Source organism: Nothobranchius furzeri, chromosome 1, assembly GCF_043380555.1.
Source record: "Nothobranchius furzeri strain GRZ-AD chromosome 1, NfurGRZ-RIMD1, whole genome shotgun sequence".
NCBI lineage: Eukaryota > Metazoa > Chordata > Actinopteri > Cyprinodontiformes > Nothobranchiidae > Nothobranchius > Nothobranchius furzeri.
In genome coordinates this window covers 35,356,518-35,383,045 of record NC_091741.1, presented here as the reverse complement: position 1 = coordinate 35,383,045, position 26,528 = coordinate 35,356,518, and the positions used below count along the sequence as shown (strand labels likewise).

The 26,528-nt window shown below is 44.1% G+C and overlaps 1 protein-coding gene across 5 annotated transcripts in view; it reads right to left on the bottom strand.

The window, feature by feature from the left end:
• dgki (diacylglycerol kinase, iota) overlaps nt 1-26,528 on the bottom strand; it is a 100,695-nt gene that overhangs the window by 33,644 nt on the left and 40,523 nt on the right. For 3 of the 5 annotated variants that reach the window (XM_070544025.1, XM_070544061.1, XM_070544071.1), the window contains exons 2-9: nt 13,594-13,702; nt 11,549-11,644; nt 5,485-5,559; nt 5,304-5,360; nt 5,150-5,215; nt 5,006-5,074; nt 2,550-2,666; nt 2,119-2,193 (exon numbers count right to left, since the gene is read on the bottom strand). In XM_070544025.1, coding sequence (XP_070400126.1) covers nt 2,119-2,193; nt 2,550-2,666; nt 5,006-5,074; nt 5,150-5,215; nt 5,304-5,360; nt 5,485-5,559; nt 11,549-11,644; nt 13,594-13,702 — 664 coding nt within the window. Of the gene's footprint in view, nt 1-2,118; nt 2,194-2,549; nt 2,667-5,005; nt 5,075-5,149; nt 5,216-5,303; nt 5,361-5,484; nt 5,560-11,548; nt 11,645-13,593; nt 13,703-22,342; nt 22,556-26,528 lie in introns of those variants that run through there. The other 2 variants (XM_070544086.1, XM_070544044.1) reach the window with 2 other exon arrangements.

Sequence of the window (26,528 nt, the reverse complement as noted above, 5' to 3'; positions counted from 1 at the left end):
AGGTCAAAGCCTCTCTGCAAGGCTTACGAGTTATTTCAGACACAACGGCTCTTTTAAGAGCCACCCAACAGCCTTAGACACAAAGTAGACACTCCAGCTTCCTGCCGCCACCTGAAGATAACCCAGACTAGAAGGGTCGTATTCTGAGCTGGCTACGAGCGCCGGTACCAGAGGTCCACGGCATCGGCAGTGTACATCTGGACCTCCTGACCCCCTGGATTGCTTGGGGATCTTCACACAAGGGTGCGTAGACTCTGCACGATTGCATCGGATGGTTTTATGGCTTTGTTCGGGTTCACACCTTCACTTTGTTTATACTCATGATTTTATTTTCTACGTTTATCACTGCTATTGTTTTTCTGATGTATTTATTTTATCATGTTGTACAGCGCTTTGTGATTTATATCCGAGAAAGGCGCTATATAAATAAACTTTTACTTACTTACTTACTTACTTTTATAAACAAACTTTAGCTTATCAAACCATACAGCTAAAGTGATTTTACAACCCAGACACCACAAGCTCTCTCAGATCCTTAAGAAAGGTTCTGCTACAACATCTAGCTCCCATTCCATCATTCCACCACCATCTGTTACCTGTATAACCATCATTTCATTCGTACGTTGTCATGTACAATCATTTAGTTTAGGAAAATAGAATTAAAATCATTTTTATAACTATATTCTTGACTTTGACTCAATGTGACGTGTGTGCTCCCTGAATAAGTCAAAGAAACTAAAGTCTTCTGATCAAACTTTCAAAGGCCAATCAGATTGACATTTCATTGATTTATAGGGGCAGCAGTAGCTCAGGAGGAAGAGCGGGTTGTCCAGTAATCGGAAGGTTGCAGGTTCGATCCCGGTTCCGACCAGAGATTTCTGCTGTTGTGTCCTTGCTGTGTGAAGGGGTGGATGACTGATTGTGTTGTGAAGCACCTTGGGGGGGTCCTAGAACCCTAGGAAGGCGCTATACAAATACAGGTTGTTTACTATTTACCATATGGAATATCACATCTTATTGATCGTTTAATAAATATGTAATCAACGCCTTTTCTGCCGCTCACTTTGCTTCCCAAGTTCTCTGATCATCACAACTTTAGGCTCTTGTTCATCATGTGGACTCTCTGCTTTGCAGAGCTTGTTGTCTTTAGAGATGCTTTGGTTCGTCTGCATTTAGGTTTTAATGCAACACCGGAATCCTGGAATCATAACTTATAAGTTCAAGAGGGTCAGCAGTAGCTCAGGAGACAGAGCGGGTTGTCCAGTAATCGGAGAGTTGTGGGATCGATCCCGGCTCCAGACAGAGAATTCTGCTGTTGTGTCCTTGGGCAAGACTCTTAACCCACCCTTCCTGCTGGTGGTGGTCGGAGGGACCAGCGGCACCGGTTCCTGGCGGGTTCGCCTCTGTCAGTGCGCCCCAGGGCAGCTGTGACTACATTGTAGCTCATCAACATCAGTGTGTGAACGTGTGTGTGAATGGGTGAATGATACACTGTAGTGTAAAGCGCTTTGGAGTCCTCCGACTCAGAAAGGCGCTATACAAGCGCGGGTCATTAATCATGGTTCAAAATTCCTGTTTGTTTATTTATTTAGCAGACGCTTTCATCCAAAGCCATTCACAACCATGGATTTAGCAAAGAATTAAGCTAGCATGTATGTTTTTAACCAGAGCATTGACGTAATTTTGGGGGGTGATGGGGGGGACATGTCCCCCCCACTTTTTCTAAAGTCAAGGTTTGACCCCTGCACTTTTTACCATCCAAAAACAATATTACACTATATTAAACTGACACTGGTTGAGCTCTAGGACCAAGCGGAAAACAACCGTTTGTGTTGAAGCCTGTTTCCCATTAGAGCATACTGTAAAGATAACCCCCCCCCCCCGTGTCCCCCCACTTCTAAAGTGAAAATTACGTCCAATCCTCACATGCGTGGGGAGAACATGCTAACTCGTGCTACCAACTGTCCACCATGCAGCCCAGTAAACCGATACCAGATCATTTCTGTTTAATTCACTAAAATTAGCCGATAAGATCTTGGATCAGCGAGGTCATTTTTAGATCACATAAAAAGGTGTGGGTGTAAAAATAACCCCAGAAGATGATAAAAAAACACTCACATCCAGCCCTTTCTTGCTTGTCCTTCTTTTGAACGACGTTCGTTTTTTCCTCCTGGCGGAGTTCTTCAGAGAGCTCTGAGACACAGACGGAGTCTAGCGGTTAGTTCACTGTCACCAGCTTCATCGTGATGGTGATTAGAAGTGCAGCGAAGCATGTGACGTGACCGCGGGATACAGTTTTATGCATCTGTGTGTGTGCGTGTGTGTGTGTGTGTGTGTGTGAGGGCTAACAGACACAGAAACTGGAAGGGCCCTCAGACAGATCAGACGTTCGTCAGCTCAAATCTCATCAAATCTAGAATAAAACACGTCAAGCTTCTGACAGGCTGTCGTTCAAATTTAGACCCGACAAAGTCGTTTTTAGTGTTTCTACACGACATCTGCTGAACTTTACCAACAGGAGGGCAACGCTCTGCGTGTGCGTGTCTCACCTGTGGTTTTCTGACTTTGATGATCCAGGAGGGGGGTACTATGACTCCAGCATGGGCCCCCAGCGAACACGGCTCCTCTATCTGATGCAGCATGAAACACGTCACCTTGTTGTGGAACTGAAAGGAAAAACAAGAATATCGGTCCCGAACTTTTCACAGACCCTTGTGATTGTTAGACCCTTAGGCACACCTCCTGATGAAGTGTAAAGATCTACCTAATATTACATTTCATCGGATTCAAGTTTTGCTAAAATAGAAGTTTAAAAAAAGACTAAAACAGGACACAACTATTACCGATTCTATGTTCCTATGAAGTGAACTAAGAAAATAATATGCTGAAATATGCTGGTGGAGGTTCTCAGTCATCCAGGTCACGGCCATCCAAAAGGGTTCAAATGAAGGTAACTGGACTTCTCTGGTCTCATTTGAACCCTGTTGGATTAAAAAGAAGAAACAAAAACTTCTGGATACTTCATTGCAGTAATTCGTGCGGTTTCACACTAGAGCAAGTCCGTTTCAAAGGCACGTTTGAGGCCCAGCATCATGAGCAACAGGACCTATTAGTGCTCAGACTGTGTTGGGTCAGTGTCGTGGTTCTGCTGTTTCGCTCCTCCGAGTCTCTTTGCAGGTGGGCGTGTCGGAGAGTCTCAGCTGTGGCTGATTGCCCATGAGCAAGGCCGGGGGATTTAAGGAGTGGTGTGTCCACACTCCAGCGGTAGCCTCCAGCCTCGTCCTGAACTCTAGTAAATTCCTGAACGCTTGTCTTGCTTGCTCTGTTTCAATTACCCGTCCTGCCTTCAGACCAACCACCGGATCTCAGCCTGAGCTTCTGCTTCCCTGGAGTGTGTGTTCAGCATCGTCACTCATCTCCGCCGTCCACCTGCCCTGGATAACCATCAACCAAACCTCACCTGCCTCTTCCCTCTCCATCATCGACCAGACCTGACCTACCTCCTCCTCACATCCATCCTCAGTTCCTGCTCCGTAAGATTCTCCTTTCCTCGGTTATCATCTGGTTCTCTAGCTCCTGGATTTAAACCCCCCCCCCCCCCCCCCCCCGTGTTTTCTTTTTTAGATTCCGGTCCTGTTCCCACTTCGTTTGAAGTTGCGCCCTGAGTTCAGTTATTCACCTTTTCTCCACCGGAAAAGGGTGGCTTGCCATCTCCGGGTCGGGGGAGAGGTCCTACCTCAAGTGGAGGAGTTTAAGTATCTCGGGGTCTTGTTCACGAGTGAGGGTAGGAGGGATCGGGAGATCGACAGGCGGATTGGTTCGGCGTCTGCAGTGATGCGGACGCTGAGCCGATCTGTCGTGGTGAAGAGGGAGCTGAGCCAGAAAGCCAGGCTCTCGATTTACCGGTCGATCTACGTCCCAATCCTCACCTATGGTCATGAGCTTTGGGTAATGACCGAAAGAACGAGATCGCAGATACAAGCGGCCCAAATGAGTTTCCTCCGTAGGGTGGCCGGGCTCAGCCTTAGAGATAGGGTGAGGAGCTCGGACATTCGGGAGGGACTCGGAGTAGAACCGCTGCTCCTCCGGATCGAAAGGAGCCGGTTGAGGTGGTTTGGGCATCTGGTCAGGATGCCTCCTGGACGCCTCCCTGGGGAGGTGTTTCGGGCATGTCCTGCCGGCAGGAGGCCCCCGGGTCGACCCAGGACACGTTGGAGAGGTTACATCTCCAATCTGGTCCGGGAACGCCTTGGGGTCCTGCCGGAGGAGCTGGTGGAGGTGGCCGGGGAGAGGACGGTCTGGAGCTCCCTGGTTGGGATGCTGCCCCCGCGACCCGGACCCGGATAAGCGGAGGAAGACGACGACGACCTTTAAATAAACATTATTATTGTTTCTTACCTTCTTTGTGTGTGTGATTCTTCGTGTGGGTCAGGAGGCTTCCCGCTAACATGACAGTCAGCTTCTACCACACCTAATTTTATTTTATGTATTTATAATATAATATGTTAAACTGAGCTTACGCATGGTGAAGCATTAAGTTTTCTGACACTTTGTTAAACTTTACAGGTTTTATACATTTTATTTTACAGCGATTAAAGCCGATATAGCGAATCTACAGAACAAGCTAGGTTTCGAATGCAAACACGGTCACTGAATAGTCGCCTTCTCTGGATCTGCATCCACCCAAACCAGAAGCACACACTGCCAGAGAAAACCAGATGGCGCTAAACACCAGCCGCCGTTTTCTAGATCCAAACGTCTTTTGTTGTCTGTGACTTTAAATGGCGTTTTTCTTTTTGGGACTCTGGTAGTTTGTCCTAAACTTGTAGTCGTAGCTGTTTCTCCTTCTCTTGACATTATAGAGTGGAGAACCTCTCACACCAGTGGTGTTCTGTTGCTAAATATGCAAGTGTGTAATGAATGAAGGACCCAGGAAAGTGGCGGTCCTAATGGTGCTAATTTATCTTTGCTATAGCAGCTTGAACATAAACAACAAATAACTCACAGCCTGTTTGCACCAGGAACAGCTGATGGCGATGATTTCTTTACTGTGGAAAAACTTCTGCTGAAAACTCTGAAGGAAGAGATAAAAATTAGTTGAAGACTAAAAAAGCATCAGCTGCAGCTTCTCGTGTCTGAGTTTGCTCACCTTTCCACACTGTTTGCATTTCCCCTCTTGTCTCCGCCGGTGAACCCAGTGGTGTCTCAGGACGTTCTGCGGTCAGAACATAACACACAAAGCTATGACTCCTCGCGTTTTCTCATCTCACTCATCTGGACGGCTGACACGCAGAAGCACTCACATCTCTGAGGGTCCGGGATCCCCCCTCCCTGAAGGTCGGCTTGCATCTGAAGTTAATCTGAAGGGAGACGGGAGAGTTGGTGAGGCCACCTGCTTTTGTTTGAACGGGAACGAGGTGGAAAGGAGATCTAATTTACAGAACTAGCCGTCAACTGTGATGACGGAGTGGATTTGTGTCAAACCTTTTCTAGCTGCTCGATGCAGCCGGTGTGAACCACGATCTTACAAGCAGCACATTTCCTCCTGGGGGCCGACTTCTTAAGGAGACACGGGGAGCAGAGAGCAGGGTGAGACACACGAACCCAACAGAAAGAAAACAGAAATAAAGCCCCACAGCACTTTGGCTGACCTAAAATAAAACAAATGCCTGGTTTACATGCTTCAGAAATACCTTATTGAATAGAAAAATATTGGTTTATATAGGGATGTAAGAAAATATCGATATGGCAACATATTGTGATATATTTGTTTTCCTGCAATATTATATCGATGTTTAAAGCCGTGTATCTAATTGTTGAATTTACATGCAAAAAGGAGTATATATGGTGTAATTCTGACACCAACCTCTAGTTGGCAGCAGTGTGCAATGAGTTTTGTTTCCACCATTGAAGTGTAAATACCTGTATTATGGTTCAGATACCTCAGGTTAAACTTGTTAAGCATCAGTTTGGACTGTTCATCTCCTCACGCTTAGACTACTGTAACTCTCTTTTCACGTGTCTGAGCAGAACCTCCCTGAACCGTCTACAGGTGGTTCAGAACGCCTGTGCTCGGCTTCTGACCAAGTCCTCCAAACACACCCACATCACCCCGCTTCTCCTCCAGCTTCACTGGCTGCCAGTCAACTTCAGGGTTCATTTCAAGATCCTGGTTCTGGTCTATAGGGCCTTACATGGACAAGCACCATCTTACATTGGTGATCTTCTCAGTCCCTACACCCCCAGCAGGTCCCTGAGGTCCAGTGACCAAAACCTACTGGTTGTGCAGCACCAGGTTAAAGGTCAAAGGTGACAGATCATCTGCTGCTGTGGCCCCCAGACTCTGGACCTCTCTCCCCCTGAGCCTGAGATCAGTGGACTCAGTGGTCTCCTTTAAAAAGCAGCTGAAGACTCACTTGTTCAAGCTGGCTTTTGTATGACCTTCTTCACCTCTCTCTCTTTCTTTACACTTTTAATCACAATTGTCTATTTTTGCTCATTTTAATATATTTTTAAACATTTTCTAAATGCTTTTTTATATTTTTATATTTTTTGTTTTTGTGAAGCGCCTCGTGATTTTTATCTTGAGAGGCGCTATAGAAATGATATTTTCTTCTTCTTCTTTATTGAATTCTCCCATAATAAATTCTGTCTAAAAATTTCTAATATCGTCTGACTGACTGTATCTCAATATATCGTGATATATTGTATCGTCTCCCCTGTATCGTGATACTTATCGTATCGCCATTATTTCACCAACACACATCCCTAATTTTATACAAATGTTTTTCAAAATAAATCACTAATGTCATTTCATTACATGTAACGACATCTAATTATTGACTTACGTTGGGTTTTTATATTAATTGAAAAATGACAAGTTATGTTACCTATTTTGATGGTAAAAGATTATGACTGCTGGGTTAAACCTCCAGCAGATCCTTAGAGAGGCAGAGCCTGAAATCCGTTGTGGCTCATTTGCTTCTTCTGTTCTCTGAACACAAATTATTTTAACAACTGCAGCTTGATGAATCCCAACAGAGCCATCAGGGGAGAAGATAATCAGCTGACCTCATTTTAGAGAATAAACGTTGCTGAGCTGAGATCAGTTCAAGTTCAACCACCTCAGGATCCTAATACTTTCCTCACAGGCACAATGCATGATGGGAGCACCACTTCATCCATGACGTCCCCTCATCAGATAAATCCTTCTCTGCAAATTCAAGCTCCATATTTTCTACACTGATGGGACCATCTTTAATTTTTATGTCAATTTATGTTTCCTTTTTATTTTTCACTTCCTTTTGTGATGTAGGCAACAAAAGCGACCAAAAAGATTCAAAGCAAGCAGCAAACGAGAAACAGACACATGGCTTGACTGGTTAAATAACATTAAATACTTAAGATGCCAAAGGGCAATTTCCCTGCTATGAATAATAATCCACTGGTGCCCCAGCTTTTACAGCCAACCAACTACTTATTATGAGTAATAATCTGATGGTTGATAATGGAAGGGTCTTGTCTCTTGCCAGAGAGGTGACTCTGAACCGTAGCAGAGTGGCTGAGTGCCGTCGCGCTCGTGTTTCACAGGAAGCCAGCTCTGTTCTTCTGCTGCAAACCAACAAACTCCAGCTGTAAACATCCAAAGTCAAACGGTTTCCTTGCTGAAGCTGGAGTCTCACTAGTCACTGATTCGCTGAGGGTGGCTGACCACTGCCTCAAATACGTCTCAGTTTAGTTTCTACGAGTCAGCAGAAAACTTACGAGGTTGGCAGGAATGATGTCATCATCAGATTTAATGTACAGAATTGTTATAAGAACTGAATCAGTGTGAGTTCATCTTGTTTTGTTCAACACATCTGCAGCGGTCTCTAGCATTTGAACAACTTGTGAGTCGTGCTTTGTGACATGATAAAAACTCTGGCTGTCCTATTTCAGGAAGCAGAAGTAAGCCAGAGGAGAGAGGAGCAGAAAACAGCAGGATAGGAAGCCTAAAGCCGGGCGGACACTGTGGGACTTTTTCACTCGTAGCGCTCAGCTTCAGCTCAAACTGTACGACTTCCTCGCAGAGCAGATCTCACGAGTCATGTGCTCACACTGAACGAACCAGTTCTCGCATGCGACCTGACTGCTCACACTGTACGTCTGGTAGCAACACGTCGGCCCTAAAAATATGCTAAAAATAGCAGTTTTTACTCAACACGTCAGGCTTTTTTGTCTTGTTTTGCCTGTTGTCCTTCGGGAGTGCTGCAGGAGGACACACAGGGATTTATGGGGGTTGGATGAGGAAAACGAAATAAAGAAAGTAAATCTGTGTTTTGTGATCAGTTTAATTTGACATGAACACGACAAACACGCTTTCTTGACGATCTTTGTGAGTAAAAAAACGTGTAGAAATAAAAACGAACAACGTGTGTTATTAGGGAAATAGCGGGCGAGCGGTGTTGATGCAGGATTGCGCATGCGCCGTGAGCGGTTCTGGTTCTTCTTGGATCACAGCTGCTCGCAGCGCCGCTTCAACAGTGCGATACCCTCACGAGGGACGAGCAAAATATCAAACACGCCAGAAGTCCTTGCGAGCTCACGACTGCTGATCGGTAGCTGGTCACATGGTGTTAATCGCCTCTCGTAACCCCCGTACACTACACGACGCTCGGCGCTAAACTCGCCCCGATCTTGTGGATTCTCGCACGAGTGGAAAATGCGCTCCAAAAAGTGAAAAAGTCGCACCGTGTACGCCCGGTTTACTCATTATTCACAATATTCTGACATCTTGCCTCTGATTGGCTAAGACCAGTGAAATTCTTTCACTGCCTCTGTTCGCTGTGCCAACATTGATGCTTCACATTAACACAAGCCTGAACATGTTCTGCCATGTTGTGTGGTTGCTAATGCTAACAGTTAGCTTCTGCTTGCCGAGACGCGCTCTGCTCTTTCCTGGATGCTAAATCAACATGAGCCAAAGTGGGTGAGTCCATGAATGATAATTTTCAGTGTGGCATAGATCTGACTGACTTTTCTAATATGAGCGGTTCCCTGTCTATTTTCTGTTGCCGGCTAATGCAGGAACTGGGGTAGAATACCATTCAGCCTGCATTTGAACCCCCCCCCCCCCCCCCCACTGGACACGTACACATCACATAATATCTGCGAAATGTACTTCTCAGCAATTAGCTGCCATTTTAGTGTGCGAGTGTCTTTCCACCGGTCGCGTAGCATCATATTATGGATGCGTCCCCAGAAGTGTGGGGACGCATTTCTTACACTTCGTCTATTTTTGTTGCTCTGTGCTTCCAGAATGCATCAAACTCCACAATATATATGAAAGTAATGTTTATCAGTACATTACAAACAATAATGAACTTTATCACAATATGCTAATTTTTTGAGAAGGACCTGTACAAGCGCGTGTACACACACAGGTGCTCTCGTAAGTATGGACTTGGGCACGTTCAACACATGTCTTAAGGCTGTGGTTGGCACTAAATGCTCTGTGATTTATTATTGTGATTTTTCAGTTAAACAACGTTGATTTTATATGTCCTCATCAGGTTGACGAAGTGATAGCTTGCTCTTGTTGTATTGTTGTGTGTCCCTTTTTTGTTTTGTTTATTTTTCTCTTTCTGCAGGTCTAGAAGCAGACTCTCGTTCATCATTGATGGTTTATTTTTGTCTCTTCCTTTCTCTTTCACCTCTGACTCCGTGTCCGGTCAGAATTACAAAGCATTCAAAAACAACAACAATAAAGTTTTAGGTATCAGGCGTGACATTAAAAGCAGACGCTTTGATGCTCCACCTGAGAGTAAATCTGTAAGGCTTGTCACCAGCATTCAGACATCAATTCTGTTTTCATTCTCTGCCAGACAGGACACGGGAGAAAATAAATAAATAAATCATGCGGTGGCCTCTCGTACGCACGTTCCTCCGCACTTGTCTAATGATAAATCCCACCTGCGCATACCCAGGTGCTCGTGTCCGATCCCAGTCATTTACATACAGAAACGCCCTCAGTTAACCATATTTGGTCACACTACGTCCTCAGCTCGTGAGATAATTCCCTGGGTTTCCCTCCGTAAAAAAAAAAACTAAACCTTTATTGACAGTGAGATCGAGACACCGGTTGCCGAAGTGCAAAAGAACCAAACACGTTGCAGAGGTTATAAACGCGGTCGGGACAGAGGAGAGGTTCCTGTCAGGAACAAATAAAAAACTGAATCTGATAAATCGTAGAGCAACGGGTTCTCATTTACATTTTACATTTAAGGGGCTGTTCTGGTTGGAGTCGGTTTTATTTGGAAATGTTTTCTGAGAGTGCATCCTCTTCATTCAGTCTGGTTACCTTGGCAACGTGGTGTGTACGTGGGGGGTTATCGCGAGTTGTAAAGTAAAATATGAACTGGAATCGGATTTGTGCGGTTCGTGTGTCGCTCCAGAAAGGATCCCAAATCCCAACGTAGCTCCGGAAGAATCTCTTTCAGGAAGATCAGTGCGCTCACAGAGGATGTGTTCCCTCCAGAGAGCGCGCTCTGGCAAATACTCCAACCATGGACGTAATTTTGGGGGGGGGGGGCAGGGGGGGCATGTCCCCCCCACTTTTTCCAAAGTCAAGGTTTGACCCCTGCACTTTTTACCATCCAAAAACAATATTACACTATATTAAATTGACACTAGTTGAGCTCTAGGACCAAGCAGAAAACAACTGTTTGTGTTGAAGCCTGTTTCCCATTAGAGCATACTGTAAAGATCCCCGCCCCCCCTCCGTGTCCCCCCCACTTCTAAAGTGAAAATTACGTCCATGCCTCCAACACCGAACAACTACGATCCAATGCCAGATTCTCATCGATCACATGCGTCTTCTATTATTTTATTCATGCAAAAAAGCCTTTTTTCCAACAACATAATTATTTATTGGGTAAAATAATTTATGGCTGAGGAACACGTGTGGACGACTGAGAGCTTCAGTACTGCAGTCCCCGGTTCTACCACTAGAGCTGTTCTTATACGTAGGAGCATTTCTACGCACACGTACAAATGGGTAAATACGTCACAATGGGTAAAATGGGTCCCATGCACCAAATACGCACAGATCTGTTCGTAAGGACAGTTTATAAATGAGGGCCCAGGTCGTTTTTGTTTGAGAGGAGAAGGTTTTCATCCGTCACTCAAGAGGACATTAAATCCATATGAGGGTGTTTATCAGATTGGGCCATGTCCATTTCTACAAATGACCAGATTAATGGATGACCCCCTCATCTCTGAATTTTTGCTAACTGGCTGCTCTCCTTCCTTGTTAACACAGAATCAGTCCAGGGCTCTCATTAAAATATAGAACTTTGTCATTTCTTTTTCTACTTAAATAAGAGATTCATGTCTTCCCAGGATTCAGTGTCTAAGGTTCGATGGAATTATTTATAAGTCCTATAGACCAAATGAAATGCTAAGAAAAAGATCCAATCAAAGGATGAGAAACCCAGAAAAACGTCAGTGAAAGTAAAGCTCTTGCTCTTCGTTTCAGTCCCACAGAGAAGCTGGCAGGCTTGTTACTCACTGCAGTCTTCAGGAGGCAGGCGTCCTCTCCCAGATAACACAGCTCTCCCGAACAACTCGTCTCCATCCACAGGTGATCGCCGTTCACAGCATTCTCCTGCAGGAAGACACTTTAGTTCTTTTACTGTTCACCCAGTCATCATCATCGTCTTTCTACAAGTCTCACTCATTCATTTCCAGCCACAAAACCTGCAACCATATGATGACTCTGCGGATCACAGTAAGTGTGTCAGGCACAGAAAACCGCAGTCACCATGCACCACACACACACACACACACACACACACACACACACACACACACACACACACACACACACACACATTTGGCGCTATATAAATAAACGTGAATTGAATTGAATTGAATCACTGGACCTCAGGGACCTGCTGGGGGTGTAGGGACTAAGAAGATCACCAATGTAAGATGGTGCTTGTCCATGTAAGGCCCTATAGACCAGAACCAGGATCTTGAAATGAGCCCTGAAGTTGACTGGCAGCCAGTGAAGCTGGAGGAGAAGCGGGGTGATGTGGGTGTGTTTGGAGGACTTGGTCAGAAGCCGAGCACAGGCGTTCTGAACCACCTGTAGACGGTTCAGGGAGGTTCTGCTCAGACACGTGAAAAGAGAGTTACAGTAGTCTAAGCGTGAGGAGATGAAGGTGTGGAGAACTGTCTCAAGTTCAGAGCGGGACAGAATGGGACTCAGCTTAGCAACGTTCCTGAGATGGAAGAAGGAAGAGCGAACAAGAGAACTGACATGAGAATCCAGGGTGAGAGCTGGGTCAAAGGTCACGCCAGGATTCCTGACAGAAGGTTTGGTGTGGGAAGCAAGCTGACCAAGAGAGTCTCTGACTTTGGGAACCAGCTTGTCAGGAGCATAGATGAGGATCTCAGTCTTATCTTCATTCAGCTGAAGAAAGCTCCCACCATCCAGGTTTTGATAGAGTCTAAGCAGGTGTGTAACAGCTGCAGCTTAGACATCTCATGGGGCTTAAAGGAGATGTACAGTTGGATGTCATCTGCATAAAGATGGTAGGAGATTCCTTTGAAGGAGCTCAGGATGTGCTGAAGAGGAAGCAGATAGAGGAGGAAGAGCAGAGGCCCCAGCACAGAACCTTGTGGGACACCATGGGTAAGAGAGGTGGTGGAGGACCTAAACTTGGAGACGGCCACAGAAAAGGAGCGCTCAGAGATAAGAGGAGAACCACTCCAGAGCAGATCCTGATAGGACTAAGAAAGGAACGAGGTAAAATGCAGGGCTGCCCCCTGCGCAGCCTGGCTCGGTGAAGAGCGGCTATCGAACTGACAGTGATGCTGGGTGTTGATAGGTGGAAGGCGGGGCCACCACACAGAGCCACATTTGCCTTTACAAACGTGATTAGATGCTTCTTCAGCCAGGCCACACAAGGGCTCGTTCCTCTCCTTTTCTTGCGGCATTTTAGACACTTTTAGGTTTTGTTTTTGTAAACGTCTGCTTCTGTAAAAAAACCAAAGAGCGCTTCAGGTTTGAGGCTTAAAGCTCCACATTGTTTTTGCTTGTCTTTATAAAGAGAAAATAAAAGTCTGTCTGCCTGCTTAATGTGTTGTTGATGAGTACTTTCCTTTCCCTCTTGACATTTTCCTCAGCGGTGTGGCCACACTTCAGAGCATAAAGCATTTTAAACCAGATTTTCACTTTCATAATTCATGATTTGTGTCTAAAACCGATTAAATTCCACAAAATAAACTCTTAGAAAGTCATATCTGGTGAAGTCGTGAAAGGTTGTTTTCCTCCCATGCTAGCAGGACAGCTATGAGCAGTTATCACGAAGAGAAGAAAACAGCTGCTTGTGGTTTCCACGGGAACACATGGCTGCTAATACATGTGTTATAGTAAAAACTCCAGTGGAATGACTCAGACATGACCGTCTTATGTGCAGTTATTAAAACTAACTACTGATGTCACGGTGTGTGTGTGTGTGCGTGTGCGTGTGCATGTGTGTGTGTGTGTGTGTGTGTGTGTGTGTGTGTGTGTGTGTGTGTGTGTGTGTGTGTGTGTGTGTGCCTGACCGTCCAATCCACACAGGTGCGCAGCTCCTTGATGGGTCCGTTGGAGGCTGGAGGAAGCGCGGGCTGAGGTGGGCCGAGGTAATGGAGGCCCGAACGAGAGATCGCTTTCCTAAAAAAAATAAAAAGGACAAATAATGAAGCTTTTTGAAATCTTCGCTTACGTTCAAAAACACAAACTTCACCCATACTAAAGCAAAAATCTGCTCCATCATGCTCCGACACATCTCACACATCCCAAAGTCGCTGAATAAACGTGAGAACTATATTTCAGTGTGATTTTAGTTCGTAACTAAATTATTCATAATATTCTAGCTAAGCTGCAGATATTTGTCAGAGGAGGACAGCTTGGAGGGGAGACTGCCAGCAGCACTTCACAGTGACAAGAAGAGAGTTGGAGATGGTCTGTTCTGTCAGAGGGTGACTCAGCAGCCAGTCTCGGACAGGTTTCCTCGTCTTAGTTATATTTTATTAGAACAATGAATTATATGTAGCGTAAATCCACATTTTATATCCTTTGTTTGGATTCACACGGAGAAGAACAATAACACTTAGCAGAAAAAAGGGGGAATTTGAAACTGGCCTACAATCGTATAAATTCCAAGATACCATTTTCGAACGTCTGGCTAACGCCGGGGACACACCGGCCGCCGAAGTGCAGCGAAAAAGGCCTCCATTCGGCGCCCTTGTTATCCTATTCTACAGACCACGTGGGCCAACCAAGTGCCACGCAACGGCGCTCCAGCCCGCGGCGTGCAGCGATCGTTTCTGCTTCTGCTCTATTTTTTTTGCGAGCCGCGGGTGAACCGCGTCAATTCTGGCAGGAAGTCAAACCTAGATATAAGAGGCAGGCCGGTAAATTTAACAAAATAAAGCATTTCAAAATACAATTCTGCTATAGTCAAATGTGTTCGTAAACAGACACTGCATAAAAACCACACACACACACACACACACACACACACACAGCAAGGGGGAGGGGGGTGTAGAGGAAAAGAGCAGAGAAAAGGCAGAGAGGAAATGGAGGACACCAAGTGATTAAAAGAAAAACTACGCGGCGCGCCTCGACCGGAGCGGAGAAACAAGCGTCTGGTCTGAACTGAGGAGCAGCGAGCAGCTGCCGAATTTCGTGAGCGCTTCGCCTCCCGGCGCTTCGACGGCCGGTACGTCCCCGGCCTAACTCCTACATTTTCTCCCAGGAACGTAAATTTTACCAAGTGACTTGTTTTCCCTCCTTAAACAACCGAGAAGCCGGACATTATCAGGACTTGGTCCGTCTTACCTCAACCTGCCAAGAACTGACTCTCCCCAAGGTTTTACGCCTGGAGAAATATTACTTGAAACTACATTAAAATATTACAAGGAAATCTGGCTTTAATGTGAAGAATTGGTGGACTTTTTAAACTGTTCCCATCTTTCCAGAATCGGGAAAGAGATCCCATCTCCTTTCATCGTTTTCTGCCTGATTTCTCGGACTTACTGAACCACAGAGCAACAAGAGAAACACACACACACAACTTATTCTACAAGTCTGTAGTTTTGGGTGAAACATTTTTGTAGAAAACACCACAGGAAAAAATCTGCAAGGATCGGAAAACTTCCAGAGATGAACGTCAGAGTGTTTACTAAGCAAATGACATCTGTAGTAAATAAGAAATGATGGGATTAAACAAACATGTGGATCTTTCAGTGGAAAAGGTTGCAGCTACATCTGACTCCCTGCTGTTGAAAGTTTTAGTGGCCGTCTGTCTAAAATTATCAACTAGGACAAAGAGAGTCCACTTACACACCATGTAACCCGATCACACCTTCTCACACACACACAGGTTGAAAACACACGTGTGCATACACACACTCACGACTCGGGCTAAAAATAGTCCTGCCGTGGGTGAAACAGAACAAATGCAAGGACGTATGGTGACTGGACACATGCCACAAGAAGTGGAAACTCTCACAACTCCTTTATGTCACACATGTTGTAGGTATGTCGATTAACAATGACAAATTGAAGTTGAGGTGGCTCGGGCATCTGGTCAGGATGCCTCCTGGACGCCTCCCTGGTGAGGTTTTCCGGGCACGTCCAACCAGGAGGAGACCTAAAGGTAGACCCAGGACACGGTGGAGGGACTATGTCTCTCACCTGGCCAGGGAACGCCTTGGGATTCCCCCGGAGGAGCTGGCCCAAGTGGCTGGGGAGAGGGAAGTCTGGGCCTCTCGCCTTAGGCTGCTGCCCCCGCGACCCGACTCCGGATAAGCGGATGAAAATGCTGGATGATGGAAGGAATTTGAAGTAAAAAAAAAAATCATGATTTCCGTGTTTTTGTATAATTTTGTTGCGGTGGAGCTCTGGGGAGCTGCAGCATGCTAAAATAGGAAGTAGTCCAAAAACTCAACCCAGGTGTTAACGAAGGCAGTGAAACAAACAGCCGACTGTCTGGACACGTTTGTTTGTTAAAAGATTTAAAGACTCAGTTTTTTGGGGGGGATTCCATAGTTGTGTGTGTGTGTGTGTGTGTGTGTGTGTGTGTGTGTGTGTGTGTGTGTGTGTGTGTGTGTGTGTGTGTGTGTGTGTGTGTGTGTGTGTGTGTGAGTGGCGCGGAGGACAGGAGAACGTGCAGCTAATTAATTAAATAATGTGGTTCTGTAGCTTTCTCTTCAGCACAGCCGACAAAGGTTTATGATGGGTCAGTCCTCCTGCATGCTCAGATCATTCCCTTCCCTTGCTTGAAAAATTGTTCCAAAATGAAAGTTGAACCCACATCTTTTTTATCTGTGAATTCAATGCCGTTCGGCGAGTCTCAAATAAAAATTTGGGCGTCTTACTGTAAAAAATATACCATTAATGTAAAAAATAAACTCTAAATAAACTATGTTCACATCCAGAATCAAACCCGGGTCTTCTGCATGAGATTCAGACATCTTACAAGGTGAGCTAAAGCACCAGTAAGTTTCAATCTATCTGTAACATTTATATCCTTGATGACAGCTGAAACAACGTCAAACCAAAGAACGGTTCGGAGTGAAAATGGCTATTTTGTTGCTAATTAGCAGGAAATATCTAGAAGAAAGTTCTACAGAAAGTAGCTAAGGGTCCTCAGAAATGTAGCTAGCTTTGTCACTAGGCGTTAGGAACAGCGACAAAGTGGCACTGCCTCTCTCTCTGCTGCTAAAGCTACGGATAGCAAATGCTACGGGCGATGCCTGAGCGTGAACGCGCATGAAGCAGCCTGCTCGACCCGAGCATCTCTCTTTTTCTGTGATTTTACAGAAAAACAGGCAATCACAGTAAAAATGCCAGGGCTCATTCTACAGGACCAGGGCATTGCAGGAGAACGTATGAAGAAGACATTTATTATTTCTATACATGTTTTGGCTGTCACACTTCCATAATGCCCCTTTAAACTGTATTTTAAAAAATTTTCTAAATGCTTTTTTATATTTTTACATTTTTTTGTTTTTGAGAAGCGCCTCGTGATTTTCATCTTGAGAGGCGCTATAGAAATGATATTTTCTTCTCCTTCTTCTTCTTTCCCTCCCTCCTCAATTGTTTTGACTCGTCTTTTAGCAAAGAGCTGTGCGCGCCGTGGGGGGGGGGGGGGGGGAGTCTGGAGATGAGCCTTTCAGACACACGTGTGCTTGTGCAGCAGTTCATCATTGCTTAGATTTACAGAAAGAAAGAAAGAAAGAAAATCTTTTATACAGCGTTGCTCAAGATAAAACTCATGAGGTGCTGCACATGAATGAAAAATTTTAAATATAAAAATTTAAATATCAAAAATATGATTAAAATGACCTCACTGATCCAAGATCTTATCGGCTAATTTTAGTGAATTAAACAGAAATGATCTGGTATCGGTTTACTGGGCTGCATGGTGGACAGTTGGTAGCACGAGTTAGCATGTTCTCCCCACGCATGTGAGGATTGGACGTAATTTTCACTTTAGAAGTGGGGGGACACCGGGGGTGGGGGGTGTGTGTGTATCTGCTGTAATGGGAAACAGGCTTCAGCACAAACGGTTGCTTTCCGCTTGGTCCTAGAGCTCAACCAGTGTCAGTTTAATATAGCGTAATACTGTTTTTGGATGGTGAAAAGTGCAGGGGTCAAAACTTGACTTTGGAAAAAGTGCCCCCCCCCCTCCAAAAAAAAAAATTACGTCCATGGTTCAAGTTTCAGGTGGAAAATTACGTCACTCAGTGTTTTCAGACAAAAGTTTCATGAACACATTAACATAATTTTACTGATAAAGACACACACACAAGTTTAATAAACGAGGCAGTCTCAACATTCACCTCAGACGTTTGACTACTGTGTTGACTGAGATGAGTTAAAAAAATAAAATCAGTATCAGCTCGAAGGGTTTTACGAATAAAACAAGTAATAGTAATAAAAAACAGGACCGTTTCCTGGTTTTTGACGTGAAATTCACATGTGCTGACACACATGGGTGTACGTTGCGTAACACTTCGGTTTGATGCGCTTGCAGCCGTTTATCCAGCTTTGTGTGAAATCGCCCCCTTTACTGCTTTACAGCCCTCCACGGACTCGCAGGGTCAATTACGTTGGTTTTAGATGCTCGGGTAATTAAGAGAGACTGCTGAGCGTAAAAGGTTGAGAGGGTGCTAATCAAGCTGCAAATAATCAGCCCACAGTTCAATCAATTCAGCTTAAGTGACTATAAAAAACACGAGGCTGCACAGCCACACCGTTCTGTCAGACGACATTAACGGGTTTTACTTTTCACAAGGCAAAAGGGGCGGAGTCAAGGTGAACTACGGCCAGTGACGGAGCTCTGATGAAACGAAACAAATTTCCCACTTGTGGGACTAATAAAGGTCATCTTATCTTATCTTATCTTATCTTATCTTATCTTATCTTATCTTATCTTATGTTTAAAAGTCAGTCTGTGTGACAATTAGTTGCTTTTAGACAGAATGATCAACTTCTAAACATCTAAGAGTAAAAGTTAAACGAGATCAGAAAAATCCTCGAGCAGCGAGCTGAAACGGCTTCCGCTCATCATCCTCACAGCTCTTCTGTCTTCCAGCTGATAATCACCCCTTTGCCTCCTCTTCTTTCACTTTTCTCACTCTCAACTGCACATCACACGCATTTCTCCCAGATCTCCTCTAATCCCCCTCCACTGCCCTCACACTGCTTTGCTCCTCCTCCTCCTCTTCCTCCTGCAGCTCCTTTCATCCTCTTCTCCTCTTACTCATCCGCCCCCCCCCCCTTGTCTCTTCTCCTCATCTTCAGCCTCCTCCTCTTCCTGCAGAGGTGGGTTGTTGGCGTTGCCTTGGCAACCGGGCAGTGGGAGCATCAGCAGCTCGTCCAGTAATTATCCTGCCAGAGAATCTGCTTCTGTGTGCGCGCGTCGTGTGTTTCTGCAACTTTTCACTAAAAGCGTTTACACCTATCGCGCTACGTGGGACGACTGTGAGATAAAGTCACGTAGTTCAAATCTGATTTCGCAGCCAACGTGCCAGGAATGATTCTATGATTCCTTCAAGCGCAGATGCACTCCTCAGATGCAGGGTCAGGAGCTGCAGCTGTGTGCTTTGGGATTACTCTGGCGAACAAAATACAACCAACTGTAGGTCGTGACATCGCAAACTGCTGCTCAACAGGATTTAGTCAAAAATTAGGACAAAAAAACAAAAGCCAGCTGTAAGTGGGAGGGTTTGAGTTTAGCATCTTCTGACTGGAAGATGTTGTGATTACGTGGGAGAAGCTGGTTACCGCAGGAGAGAGCAGCACAACTGTGGGACCGCTGAGTGCTCAGGTCCGGATGTGACGTCATCAAAACTACGTATGCATTTTGATTTTGTAACAAGAATTAAAATTGGTTTCCTTAACAGTAAAACTGTCTGATAAATTATATGAAAGCCGATAAAATCCTAAAACTCAAGTTTTCATTGCTCAATTCCAAGATTTTTATTTTTTTTATTCTTTAAATTCAAATTCAAATTTTTATTTGTCACATACACATTCATACACAGTACGAAATGCAGTGAAATGCCTTGCACAACTGCTCGTGACCTAAGAGTTGAAAATAAAAAGACTGTACACCACGGATTAAAATGAAGGGTAAAATTAACTGGGAAAGAGTAAGGTAAAATATATCTGAGTTAAAGTTGAATAATAGAATAGCTTTACAACAAAATACACAACACAATACAAATTAGAATAAAAGGTAAATTTAGCTGGGAAGGAATAAGATAAAAATATATATATATATTAATAAAATATATTCAATTCATTTTTTTTATAAAGCGCCAAATCACGACAAGAGTCGTCTCAAGGACCTTCACATAGTAAACATCCCAATATAGCAGGGGCGCAGATAGGATTTTCAAACTGGGGGGGACAAAGTTCCAATGTACCCTCCCCCGCACGCACACACACACACACACACACACACACACACACACACACACACACACACACACACACATACACACACACACACACACATACATAAACTATTGCGAGCGCCTTAACTAGAGCTCAGTCAGTTTGTGTAATTTCATCCAACGGTTTACGTAAAAACTAACTTTTACATACGTGTTTGAAGCCGTTCTGCAGCAAAGCTCTGCCTGATCAACACTATAAATGATAAATGACCCGCACTTGTATAGCGCCTCTCAGAGTAAGGACTCTAAAGCGCTTTACACTACAGTGTATCATCACATTCACACACTGATGGTGATGAGCTACGATGTAGCCACAGCTGCCCTGGGGCGCACTGACAGAGGCGCTCCACTATTTAATTCAGTCATTTGTTATTCTCCCAATCAATTACTGACCAAAACCTCAGCTTTATGCAAAACATGAAATGATTTCAGCGTACCGATCTTTACAGAAAACATAAAAGCCCTAAAAAACTGCACATAAAATATATTTAAAAAACAATATTCACTTATCACTTAGAGCAGTAGTTCCCAAACTTTTCAGCCTGACCAACAGATGTTCCTTTATATTTTTACGTTATTTACACATTTTCATTATATTTTGAACGTTTTTATTTATTTATAAATATATAAATCTCTTTTTAAATTTTATATTTGACTTTTTTATGATTATGTGGCACACTTGACTTCCATACCTAGCGCATCTGCCTCTTTTTACGGCTTTTTGTTTTTTACATTGTCGCTACGTCGGTCACGTTAGCGGTGTTTTACCATCATTTCTACATCCATCACGTCCCAGAGAAGGCTAAACCAACATCAGACCCAACGTTTGGAGCTTGTAAACTCCACACACCTCTCGTGCAGCACCAGCTGTCTGATGCTGCAGCAGCGTCCATCTTCCCGGCTGGATGAGTGAATTTCTTCATCAGAGTCAATATTCTGCTTCATATTCAGAGTCAGTCATGACCAGACAAAGTGATCATTCAGCAAAGACCAGACCTGCCGGCAATTATATGTTTTATCTCAGATTTACGCTCTTCGTGCTGCACGCATGTCCTCGGGGGGAGGCGTTTTTCAAACTCTAAAAACTCCCAAACTTTGCTCAGCCTGAAGGCTCCACATCTCCACTATCTTCTGGTGTAAAGTAGTAACTTCATGAGGGATCATATTTGTAGATGAGACTTGTTAAAGTCAGCAATGAGGCGTTGGTACTTATAACGAGTAAGTCCCAACACTGACAACAACAACGTACTGAAACTAGAACCAACACGCATAAACAGACAGTAATCGTTGCTTCATCCTGCATCCTAGCAGCAACCACTTTGGCGCCTCTGGAGTCGGTGTTTGTTTACGTCATGCTGCATTCAATGTAATTGGAAAAAGGAGCTTCAAGCGCTAAACCTCTAATTTTGTTTTCTTCTGGCCTTAGTTGGGGGGACGGATCGGGGTCGATCTGAATCTGGGGGGGACAGATCCCCCCCGTCCCCCACCCTATCTGCGCGCCTGCAATACAGGTCAATTCATTAAGCCAGTCAGTAAAAAGCTTCCTATAAGGAACCCAGCAGCTTGCATCGAGTCACTGACTAGTGTCAGAGTCCTTACAGCAATCCTCACACTAAGCAAGCATGCAGCGACAGTGGAGAGGAAAACTTCCTTTTAACAGGAAGAAACCTCCAGAGAATCCTGGCTCAGTATAAGCAGCCATCCTCCACGACTCACACACACACACACACACACACACACACACACACACACACACACACACACACACACACACACCATATTTACCAAGTAGTATTTCTATGATCATTACTTAAGACACGACTCCAAACTCCAAACAGAACTGTAATTCTACGGGGAGATGGGTCTTGCTTCATGAAGGTTATTAAGCTACTTTGTGTTTCCTTTCCATTTGCCGCAAAAGAAGAGCTAATTTTAAAACACCTGCCGTACATTAATTTGTCCTACTTTAACTGGAAATTCCCCAAAATTGTCTGATTTTACCATCTTAGCTGAGACCAAACAGGGCCGTTTTAATCCCTCGGCTAAAGGAAACCAACAACCAAACTGAGAGTTTTGGCGGAACAGCTGTGTTTAATCTCGATGTGTTTCTGAAGCATTCCTGAACATCGACAGAGACGAAGCAGTTGCAGGTAACGCCAAAAATGTTCCTGCCTTAGAAGTCTGGACCGCTCTGAAACTCGTTCACAGTAGAAAACATCTCAGGGTTTGACAAATGTCAGAGCTTAATGATAAAATACAAACGCACTAACTAATTAGTGGGTAAAATCCTCGCGTAAAAAGAATTAGCGTCAGTTTTAAACAGATGGGTGGTTTCACTCACCTGCAGCCGAGGAGCCGGTGAAACCAGCGCACCTTTTTCTCCTCCTTCCTCCTCCCTGTGTGTCCACTGGCTTCAGCATTCGTCATAATTACTCTCAAAGATGTTCTTGTCTCATCTCCCAAAGCAGAGGAAAATAAATAAAAGAGCAACAGGCGTTTGCCTTCACACACACACACACACACACACACACACACACACACACCACGGCTCAGGTAATTATTGCAATCGATGGAAGAGCAGACACCTGACACCAGACACTCGAGCTTGTGTGTGTGTGTGTGTGTGCGTGTGTGTGTGTGTGTGTGTGTGTGTGTGTGTGTGTGTGTGTGTGTGTGTGTGTGTGTGTGTGTGTGAGGTTGAATCTAATTTGCATTCTGGTAAGAGTTAGCGTGATAGAGGGATTGTGGATGATGTAATTATGAGTGTTACATGGACGTTAATGAAAATTACTGTTAAATAAACAGAAGTAGCTTCTTGCAGTGAATCAGTGAAGTCCGCTGAGCAGCGATAATCCGTCTCACACCCTTCTACATCCTCACTGCTGCTCACAGACTTTTCCAATGAAAGAAAAAGGTAATGGTCAGAAGAAATTCAGCTGCAAAGCGTCCAACATCTCTTAAAGCAGCTATGAAACAAATGGCAAAGATGTGTGTGTAACTTCGTAGGAGTTGAAGTGAATAAATCGGAAAGATAAAGGAGTTAATAGTCTACCGAAGCTAAATAGACTGAAAAAATTAACAAATATCCACAAGACTTAGATATATCATTAAATGACATCATTTACATATCTTTGCTTATTCTTAGGGGATTAACATGAAACTGTTGAAAATGTGTTATAAAATAAATAAGTTAAAGTTTTCTGGGTAATTTTCTGTTTTTCTGCTTTGTTCATCTTTCCATGTGTCTGCTCTCTTGATTACCCAGTGAGCCGTGGAGGATGGCTGCTTATACTGAGCCAGGATTCTCTGGAGGTTTCTTCCTGTTAAAAGGGAGTTTTCCTCTCCACTGTCGCTGTATGCTTGCTTAGTATGAGGATTGCTGTAAAGACACTGACACTAGTCAGTGACTTGATGCAATTTGCTGGGTTCCTTATATAGGAAACATTATTTCTGATTGGCTTAATGAACTGACCTGAATTGGAATGTTTATTATGTGAAGTGCCTTGAGGCGACTCTTGTCGTGATTTGGCGCTTTATAAATAAACTTGAATTGAATTGAATTACCTTACAGGTGTATCGTTTCAATTTTCAGAGCTTTACGTAAACGATTATCTGACCGGGGCAAACTAGGAAAGCACACTGACACACAAGTAAATGAGTCTGTGCTGCAAAAAGTCCCAACTCAGGAGGGATCCATAGGCCGAAGAGACAGAGAGGATGCTTTAGTGTTTCTTCACAAGGATTTGAAGATGGGCTGCAAAATATGAACCGGGGTCTTACCCCGGTTTCACACTGCAAGCATCAGCGGAACGGAACGGCAGTGAAGCGGCACCGCTTCAAACAGAATCCTATTACAGTCTATGGAGCGTTTCAAACCAGCCGCGACGCGGCAATTTTCAGGAGCGGCGTGCCGCGCCACGCCGCTAAAGATGGGATCGAGTTCTATTTTTTCCACGAGCCGCTTCTGGGACACGTCAATTTCTGCAGTTCACATACTGCGAGACAGGAAAACACTGTTTCAGTGTAAAATCCCCGGTTATTTTCAAAATAAAATGCGACGTTGCGATGTTATATATAACTTACGTCAGCACGTGTCACCGAACGGCTTTGTTTATCACCAGTTTCTTTCGAGAAGTGCAGAGGCGTGATTCCTCGCGGGGGTTGTGATCTCTCGATGAGGAAGGATGGCGGCAATCTCGAGGGAATTCGTTGTCTCGCGAGGAAGGTGTCGGAAGTCTCGAGGGATTTTAGTATCTCGCGAGTACAGCGAGGAAGGCGTGATGCGGCCAAGACCCTCCCGGTGCAGTGTTGCCAGATGTACGATAATTATCGTATTTGTACCATAGTTTTGGGCTCTGTACGATGTACGATCAATAGTTTCAAAAATCCTCAAATGTACGATAATTTCACATTGCACCTAGTAACACCGTCTTTTGCTGTGGCTTTCCCAAGTCAATTACATAATTTTAAACTGTTCTGAAGTCAGATTTCACCTCAGTGCTTACAGGTTTGGGGTTAGGGTTTGATGTTTATTTAAACAGGGAAATATAAAACACCTTCTTTGTTATATTATACTGGAGTGAGAAGTCGTTTATAGAACGTTATCAAATTTATAATGTACGATAATTTGTACTGAAAAACGATAATTTAGGCCTCTCTGTACGATATTGTGGGATTTTGGATCTGGCAACACTCTCCCGGTGTGAAAAGGACCGCTTCGGAGTTCGCGAGGGAGCCGCTGCGCTGCTGTAACGTTCCGCTGATGCTTGCGGTGTGAAACCGGGTGTAAAAGAGTGCAAAAGCAGTTTCTGCACCAATTCCACCGGAACAGGGCCAAAGTGATTCAGAACCAGCACTTTTCAGCTGTCTAGAATAAAGAAACATAAAAATCTGAGGCCACGGGCTTCTGATGAATAGTTTACGAAAATGTTACTATAAAAAAATCTGAGATGAGAGAAAACAGCAACAACCTAAGTTTCTGTAAGACCCTCAGCTCCTAACACGTGATTTTTAAACGTGCATCTTTAACATGAACAGAAAAACGTGCACATCATAGCTCAGGCTTTTCTTTAAGCGGCCATTCAACTCCGGGCAGAACGTCCATCACCATCCAAACATCTGACCTGCTCTTCTATTGCTCCGCTATCTTTATTTTACCTCTCCTCGATCTCATCCCAAACTTTCTCCTTGCCTCTAAGTGGGTCAAAGTGAAAGGTCTGTTCAAAGCTGCAGGTGATGCAGCACGTGGATGTGTCAGAGTGTGTGTGTACAGTCGTGGCCAAAAGTATTTTCATTTCATCGCAGAAACAACTGAAACAAAGATCTAAAAGTAGTTTAGCAGCAAACTTTGTGAAAACTAACAGTTTTGTCATTCTCCAAACGTTTGGCCACGACTGTACCGTACAAAGATCTGAGCGAGACACCTGGAACACAAGCCTGTCACCTATTGGCCCCAAGTTAATTGTAACTGGTACCGGTGCAAGCAAACAGCTGATTTTCAAATACACTGGGTTTTTTTTACATTTCAGAAAAATAAACAAGCTTTATATGAATGTATGGTTCAAAAATATTCATTTTTTATATTCTGAAAATAACAGTTTGATTTGAAACTTGCTTGCATGTAGAAAGTTTGTCCCCACCCTCTGGCAGTAGCTGTAATTACACCCTGGTCTTTAAGCAGCTGATGACGAGTCATCTGAGGGTTTTACAGATTCAGTTCCTCCTCGCTTTATTAGTGATGAGTCTCTGACTTGCCTCAGATCTTTTCTGGGACCTGTCCTTTCTAGGCGTTCTACTGTGCAAGCTGAAACGTTGCTAATCCTGCTAACGACTGATGCTCTCGTTTTCATTTCTGTAAACTTTTCATTACCAGGGTGCAAACAAGTAAACACCAAATGAAAATGCAGAAAATGTCACTTCACCTCCGTTTAAAGAAGGCATGAGAGAGACTAGAGGCTATCTAAACGGACCCGTGTCCAAAACAGCTCCAGCATCCATTCAGGGATTCATGAAAGCAGGGACGAAATTTTGATTTCAGAAGTGGGGGGGACACAGCAGGCTTGGGCGGATTTGGGGTGGGGGGTGTTATGTAAAGACCCCTTGGCACGTCACGTGCCCATCTCAATAATTGTTCCATCCTCAATATATATATATATATATATATATATGGATAGGCCATTGTATTTATTGTTTTGGGTCTTTTTTTATTGTTTTTGGTGCAACATTTTCTAACAGGGAGTGAGATTCCTTTTTTATTTAATTTTTGTTTGTTATTTTTATTCATTTAGAAGTTCTGGTTCTGGACATTTCAATGTTAAATGAAGGTTTCTTTGTTGCATTTTAAAGGGTGTACTTGCATTATTATGATATATTAACATTATATTAGTGGTTATTTTGGTCTAGATAATGTTGACAATGATATCGTTTATCATCAACAATTTGTTGGACAAAATATCGTCCAGCAAAATGTGTTACTTTCCCAGGCCTAGTCAAAAGTATAAAAAGTATTTATACATAAACGGTCCTCC